This window comes from Emydura macquarii, unplaced genomic scaffold (genome assembly GCF_026122565.2).
Source record: "Emydura macquarii macquarii isolate MOO-44397 ecotype Brisbane River unplaced genomic scaffold, CSIRO-AGI_Emac_v2 contig_1253, whole genome shotgun sequence".
NCBI classification, from domain to species: Eukaryota; Metazoa; Chordata; order Testudines; family Chelidae; genus Emydura; species Emydura macquarii.
The window spans coordinates 55,325,481-55,332,424 of record NW_027131390.1 but is presented as its reverse complement, the minus strand read 5'-3'; the positions used below and the strand labels follow the sequence as shown (position 1 = coordinate 55,332,424).

The window sequence follows — 6,944 nt, the reverse complement described above, 5'->3', positions numbered from 1 at the left end:
TGGTCAGGCAGAGTCCTTGCTGCATCAGAATGCAATGTGGAAACACAAAAGGGACTTAAAGCTACCTTCACTACCTCTTCCACCCCCACTCTCACCCCCATGCCTGTGCAGGAACAGGTCAACTAAGAATCGGCCTGTAGGTGAGAGAATATAAAAATGCTGACAGGGAAAGGAAGAATATGGGCTACAGTAATACGATCATGCAGCTACTCTGCTAAGCTATACAGTCCCATTAAATGTCCAGAAGCAGTTTCTTAGTTTTATTTCCTCCCCTCCCTTTTATGGACTGTGTGTGGGGGAGTGGTACTGAGGGATGAGAGAGAGGAGAGATTGCAGGGGGGCAAGAGTTGGGGAGTTCAGAGGGAGGGATGGATAAGGGAGGCAGCAGGGGGCTTGAGGATAGCAGAAGTTGGAGGGTGGGAATGGGCAGGGAGATGGGAAGGAGTGGTGGGGTGGGAACAGGTATGGGAGAGAGGAGGGGAAGGACAAAGACTAGGTGATGGTGCAAGTGGTGTGGTGAAGTGGGGAGAAAACAAATGGTGGCCATAAAAATATGTGGCAATAAAGAGATAATATTGGAGGAAACTGTGGTGCTAGGATATGTGGGGTTGATGGATTCGTACAACCTGGATCAGGGGGCTCAGTGTAGCCCACAAGGAGTTTCTGTGGTACAAAGGGGGTGGATGGACCAGCCCTAGACCCTTAGGGTGTGTCTACACTGTAATAAAACACCTACAGCTGGCCTGTGTCAGCTGACTTGGGGATGGGCTGCAGGGCTATAAAACTGCACTGTAGATATCTGGGCTCGGGCTGGAGCCGGGACACTGGGATCATCCCCCACCGCTGGGTCTCAGAGCCTGGGCTCCAGCCCATTCCCCACTGCTGGGTCCCAGAGCCCAGGCTCCAGCCTGAGCCCAGATTTATACACAGCAATTTTATAGCCTCGCAGCCTGAGCCATGTGAATCCAAGTCAGCTGACATGGGCCAGGCACGGGTGTTTTATTGCTGTGTAGATATGCCATTGGTCTGTGGGAGGCTCATCAGCTCAGATTAACCGGCCCATCAGTCTAACAACAGCAGCCTGTCACTCAGGGCCCAACTGGACCTTCAACCCTTCTTTTCCAGGCTGGCAAAGGCAGGCAGTGTGGTGGAGTAAGCACTCTCCAGCTCTTTAGAGGGACGTTTTATGCTACCCTTAATCAGCTCCTGCCCGTGGAAAGAGGGGCAGCATTGGCAGTCTCCACAGGGAGCTGTGTGAAGCCTTACTTAGATGGAACAACAGTCATCACAGCATAAGGCTTTTGAGGCGAGAACAGAGAAGATTGTGTGTTCTTGTTCCAAAAAGACACCCTCGGAAAAGGAACAGTGTGATAGCAGAGCTGGTATCAATAAACAGAATATTTACCAGAGTGACGACAGTACTATGGCATCTCCCATCCTAAGGTACCAAGTGACAACAGGTACCTAGGGCAATGAGCACTGCGTTTTGTAATGAATTTCCCCAGAATGCTTCTCAGTAATAGCATACTCAATATGCAGTCCCAATCAGCAACCAACAGATTAAATTATGGTTGATGAAGGCTAAAAGGCAACATTCACTTAACTGCATGCAACATCCAAGCTACAAATGTTATTCGTAACTCTGTCTTTTCGCTAGATATGTCAATGTCAAAAATAGGTCGGTAATTCACCTCTAAAAGCTCATTTATACCATGGTATATGATGATATGACAGAATTTATTTGTGAATTGATTTTAATTTGTCCAACCATCAATATGATATTGGCACAGCCAGTTATTTTCAGACAATTTTTGAGTTACTATTGAGTTAATTTTTGAGCTGACTATTTTTATTTTCCATTCTAAACATTGGGTAGGAGCAAATTCTGGCTACCTTCATGCTATCGTTATTGCTTAATGGGTGTGCCATCTAACTGATACAGTAGTAAATGCTGTCCATTGTGTAACGATGCCTATATATATATATATTAAAATAAAATATTTACCGAACTGTGAGCACTTCCTTAGAGTTGCTGTCGTCTACCATCTTAATAAAAAATTACTGTATTTGTCGTCAGTTTTTATAGTTCATAGACCAGTCCATGGGTCTTTTGAATATGTGCCATTCATATACCTTTAGGTACATTATATCAGAGCTTAGGAAAAAGAACAATTAATGACCTATTATGTAGACACATATTTATAGTACTTTAAAACCTCTTTAGCCAGTGATATACAATGACTTTTCCATTGATCTGACAGATTCTCACATAAAAACACAAGATTATTTTCAAAGAGTACACAAACTTAAACAGATAGATAGATAGATACCCTGAAAAGGTATTGCCTTGAAAAGTATTTTTCCTTAAAAGGAAATACTTGGTGATTTCAGGAACTTCGAACACTTCAACTCTGCAATGCCAAAGGGGCTGAACTATTCTTTCATTATCTTTCCTCCCCCAATTCTTAAAGTAGAACGCATGACAGATTTCGGATTGAATACATTTTCCATTTGCTGAATCGTTGTTTTGTTCATAGCTGTTTGAGGTTAACTCTGCACGTATTAATCAAACCCACTACTTCCCTTCTTGTAAAACCAAAACAAAGTCTCATGCACTTTTGGGTACAGTATGTGTATGTGTGCGCATATCTGGGATCAAAGGTATATATATATACTCTGAATCTGTGTGGGTTCAAACATTTCAAGATTCAGAATCCTGAAAGGTTTTGCCCTTTTTCCTGCTGTTCTGATTATAAATTTGATTTAATTCCACCTGGACCTGGAAGGCAACAGGCAACTTCAACTTTCTAACATCTACCTCTTCGCTGGAATGCTCTCACTGCTGATCACCATTGGCTTTCTCAGCACAGCCTCTGGCATCGCCAAAGGTGGGTAGATCAAGGAGACCAAAGGTGTGTCTGGGTGTGTTTATATTTTCTCAGTTTCACCCCTTTGCAGGACAGTGATTCAGTATAGCAAGGAGAGGATATATTTGAAGTTAGGTCTCTGAATAACGCAGACTGGGTAAGTCTAGGGATTCTAGGTGGACAAGTCCAATATAATGCACTGCAACTCTTTTGGGAAAACAGGCAAAGATTCCAGAGCAGTAGAGTTACTAGAGCTGCTAGGAAAGATTCCTGTATAGAGCAGGAATATACAAAAAGTTGGGTTTTAAAATCAGATCCTCTGCATGAAACTGTTACTGTAGAGATAGAAGTTGAGTGGACAAAGAGGGAATAATACAAACTTGAATCCAGCTCATGGTAGCAGGTTGGTCCCTGCAGTTCTTACTCATGCAAAATCCATTGACTTCCATGTAAAAAGTGAAAACCACAGAGCTATGAATAGCAGTGGTACTTTGCAACCAGTACAGCCATAAATGCTTGTAGCAGATTTTTTTAACTTGTGATTTTTATTTAAAATGTTTGCTGTGTTTTATGAGCATTTGCTCTATGTAACTCCAGTGGCTTAGAATCAATCAATGCAGGGCATGTAGAGTTGGTTAAAAAGTTTCAAAGAAAAGAAATGTGGGCAACAACTCCTCCCCTGCCCTGAATAAAAAATTTGGAAAACGTTTGCAAAACGTTTTCTGACCAGCTCTATTGTTAACCCTAATGATCAAGTGTGTTCCTCATTGAAATTTATCAGTTTAGGAGTTTATTTCTACTTTTTAGAAAATTTGGTTTAAATTTCCACAATCCCCAATCAATTACTTACAATGGAAAAAATTTTAGTATTTGGAGTCCCTTTTGTGCAAGCTTATATATTTAAAATGCTTTATTTAAAGAAGGAAACTGCAGTATTGACAGTCCATTATGTGAGTCCATATCAAACGCTATTTAAAGAATGAGAAACAGCTGAGATTTCCAAATCAGCTATCACAATGGCCTTTTAGAAACTGCACAATTTTTTCTTCAGGATTTTTAGTGTATTAGAAAGCATATAAGCAATGAAAAAAAAAAAGCCTACAAACTGAGGGTGAAAGGAAATCTCTTATCTGTTTCAAAAGGATCCAGCACAGTTTGTTTCCAGGGATGAAGGATCTTCAGGGTGGAATCTGTTTCTTTGATTTTATAGGTTTTAAATAAGAGCTTACATATTGTAGCACATTTCTTTAATGTGTTAATTTATCATCATTCTCTGCCTTTGATCACAGCTATGGAAGTGACCCAGCCAGCCGTGGTGTTGGCCAACAGGGAAGGAGTTGCCAGCCTGGTGTGTGAATATAAGCACATTGGGAATGCGGAGGAAATCCGAGTGACCCTGCTTAAACAGATGGGCAAGCAGTACACTGAGATCTGTGCTTCAACCTACACAACTGAATATGAGATGTTCAGCATGGAAGAGGTCATTAAGTGTCATGTGAGCCCCAGCCAAAACAATGTGACCCTCACTCTCATGGGGCTGCAGGCCACTGATGCTGGTCTATACATCTGCAAGATGGAGCGACTGTACCCACCACCCTATATTATGAACACGGGCAAGGGGACACAGCTCTTTGTCATTGGTGAGCAAAGCAGCCTGACTATACTACATTATTCTCTGATATATGGTTTAATGAGCTGCTATTTTGTATGAATAGAAGCCATGTAAGGGTCAGTGTTAAAACAGTTTAAAACTTTGAGATCCATTATTTATTCTTATCTCTTTAAGGACTGCTTGTGAACACTGGGCTGTAAGAGCAATGCCCCATATTGTACTTGTGTGTGTAGACAGATGTGTGCATATAAATACATAACTAGAGAAGGCCAAACCATGCAGTCATTACCCAGGTAAAACACCCTTAAGGTCAATGGGATTTTTTGAGAAGGTATGGACTGTAGGATTTGGCCCTGTTAATATTTTAGTGAATTTTATTATGGAGAAGTGTAGTGCCCCAAAAAGTTAATGAATTGTGACAGATTCCTTACCAATGTAATGTTTAACTGATGTATTTCAGATCCGGAGCCCTGTCCAGACACTGACCTGTATCTCTGGTTATTAGGAGCAGCTGCTTCAGGATTGTTTATTTATAGTATCGTCATCACAGCCTTTGTCTTGAGCAAAGTGGTAAGTGCCAAAGCTAGAGCACCATACAATTGACACTTAATTGCATGAATATGGCGGAATGAGAGTTATGATTATAGAAAAAAAAACCCCATAGGGTCAGCTTCAATGGAATTCTCTGGATCCTTTTTGTTGTTCTAGTGTGGAAAAGCAGCCTCAGACCTTGCTTTTAAGCTGGTTTATGGCTGCTTTGTGTTGCTAGAGTGGCAGAAAGCAGCTAGATCATATCAGTGAATCTGACCTGTTGTTCAGATTAGTTTCTGCACTAACCTGACTGCACTGGAATCCTGAGCAGAAGGCACCAACCATTACTGGGATCTAACACAATATCAGTCTTCACATGTACTCTGTTCCACACCGCTGGCTCAGACAGAGACGTGAGCCTGACGCTCTGTCCTCCTTCCCCTCTGTACAAAGTGAATGTAAAACGCTACCAGGAGTGAGAGTAGAGAACTCGGACTTGGCAGCAAGTAGCGCCCACTTTTCCCAGGTGCAAATGGTGACATGAACTGAAGACAATGAAGGGACAAAGCCCTGGCCTGCCTCTCTCTCAGATGGTGAGAGGGGTGTGTATTGTCTGTTAGAAATGGGCTGGAACCCAAACCTCAGATCCAAATACACCAAACTACTGGGCACTCAGACCCAGATCCATTCTTTTCAACTAGTTCCTGTCTCTTTGAGCCACATCAAACACCCACAATATTGGTACAGAACTGAACTTTGCAGTCTGAACCCCTCTCTAGTGTTAATTCAGGGCAGGCTTGGCTATCTTTACCAAATGCTCCTCTATCACAGATGCTCTTGCTTCCACTGACAAGTTCATAATCATCTCATCCTACTAGAGAAATAGAGGCAAGGGAAGGTGACTAGAACATATTCCCCCCAACAATGTAGACAAGCCAACAAATTTTGCTTATCACTCTCCTTCAAAACACCACAGTCACTGATTAAGAGTCTGTCTGCTTTGTCGAGTGAGACATAGGATTTATCTTATTTTCTTCACGTTTTATAGATTCGGAAGAGGAAATATCTCACTACGGGACTGTATGTGAAAATGACTTTGGAGGAACAGGAGAAGGAAGTTAAGCCATATCACATCGTCATCCGCTGAGGCACAAGAAAATAGCAGTGGGCTATTTTCTAGTTGTGATGGAGATTCTACTTATTTGACTTTCTAATTTAAACAAATAAAATCAAATTTCCTAATATAAAGGGGGAGGGGGAGAAAAGAAAATACCTTGTAATTTCTACAGAATGTATACAGTCCGGAGTAGAATAGATGAATGAGAAGGTTATGCATTAATATTTCAAGGATAGTCCTGTCAACAAAAATGGCTACATTCTGGCCATTGATTCTGTGAGTTGTATTGTACCACCATGTAGCCTATATATAGCATTAAGAGCTATTACTGTTGCAGTCAAATGTCTTACTGTCAAACTTCAGCATATGTGTTGGCCAATTGAAATCAAACACTATTAAGTCAGAGGCTTGTGCGTCATCGCAAAGCTAAACATGGGTGTTTGTGAGACTGAGGAAGCACAGTACACTAATGCATAAAGGAGTGCTGCTGTGTTTCAAGGCAGTGCTGTGCATTTGGTGCCATTTCTTGTGTTAGTGCTTAGCATTCCCACCAGTCTAGGCTGGTGTTGATGACGCTGCTGCTGTGAAAGCCTGATCTCAGCTCCTTTTGCTGGCATTGTCACAACAGTGCCGTGCAGGAGTTAACATTGGTGGCATTTGAGCTAGCACTGGCAGCACTGTTAGAAAGAAAGGTCTCACTGTAGGAGTCCTATTAGCCTATTGCTGTGAAAACACTCCAGCTCTGTTGGAGTTTTGCTTTTTACAAATGCTAAATTAGCATCAATCCAAACGGCAGAAAGTCTGGCGCTGTGTTTAA

The 6,944-nt window shown here is 41.9% G+C and overlaps 1 protein-coding gene across 1 annotated transcript; it reads left to right on the top strand.

The window, feature by feature from the left end:
* The first annotated feature begins 2,830 nt into the window (after window positions 1–2,830).
* Window positions 2,831–6,944, top strand: CTLA4 (cytotoxic T-lymphocyte associated protein 4). The gene is made up of 4 exons (XM_067549821.1): window positions 2,831–2,888; window positions 4,157–4,507; window positions 4,940–5,049; window positions 6,059–6,944. The coding sequence occupies exons 1-4, from the start codon at window positions 2,831–2,833 to the stop codon at window positions 6,155–6,157; spliced, it is 618 nt and encodes a 205-aa protein (XP_067405922.1). The 3' UTR covers window positions 6,158–6,944.

What these genes read in the sequence shown, in the direction of transcription:
- CTLA4 (XM_067549821.1), top strand. Translation starts at nt 2,831, where the DNA reads ATGCTCTCACTGCTGATCACCATTGGCTTTCTCAGCACAGCCTCTGGC. An exon ending in AGCCTCTGGCATCGCCAAAG is followed by an intron (nt 2,889 to 4,156) that starts GTGGGTAGATCA and finishes CTTTGATCACAG; the next exon opens with CTATGGAAGTGACCCAGCCA. An exon ending in GACACAGCTCTTTGTCATTG is followed by an intron (nt 4,508 to 4,939) that starts GTGAGCAAAGCA and finishes GATGTATTTCAG; the next exon opens with ATCCGGAGCCCTGTCCAGAC.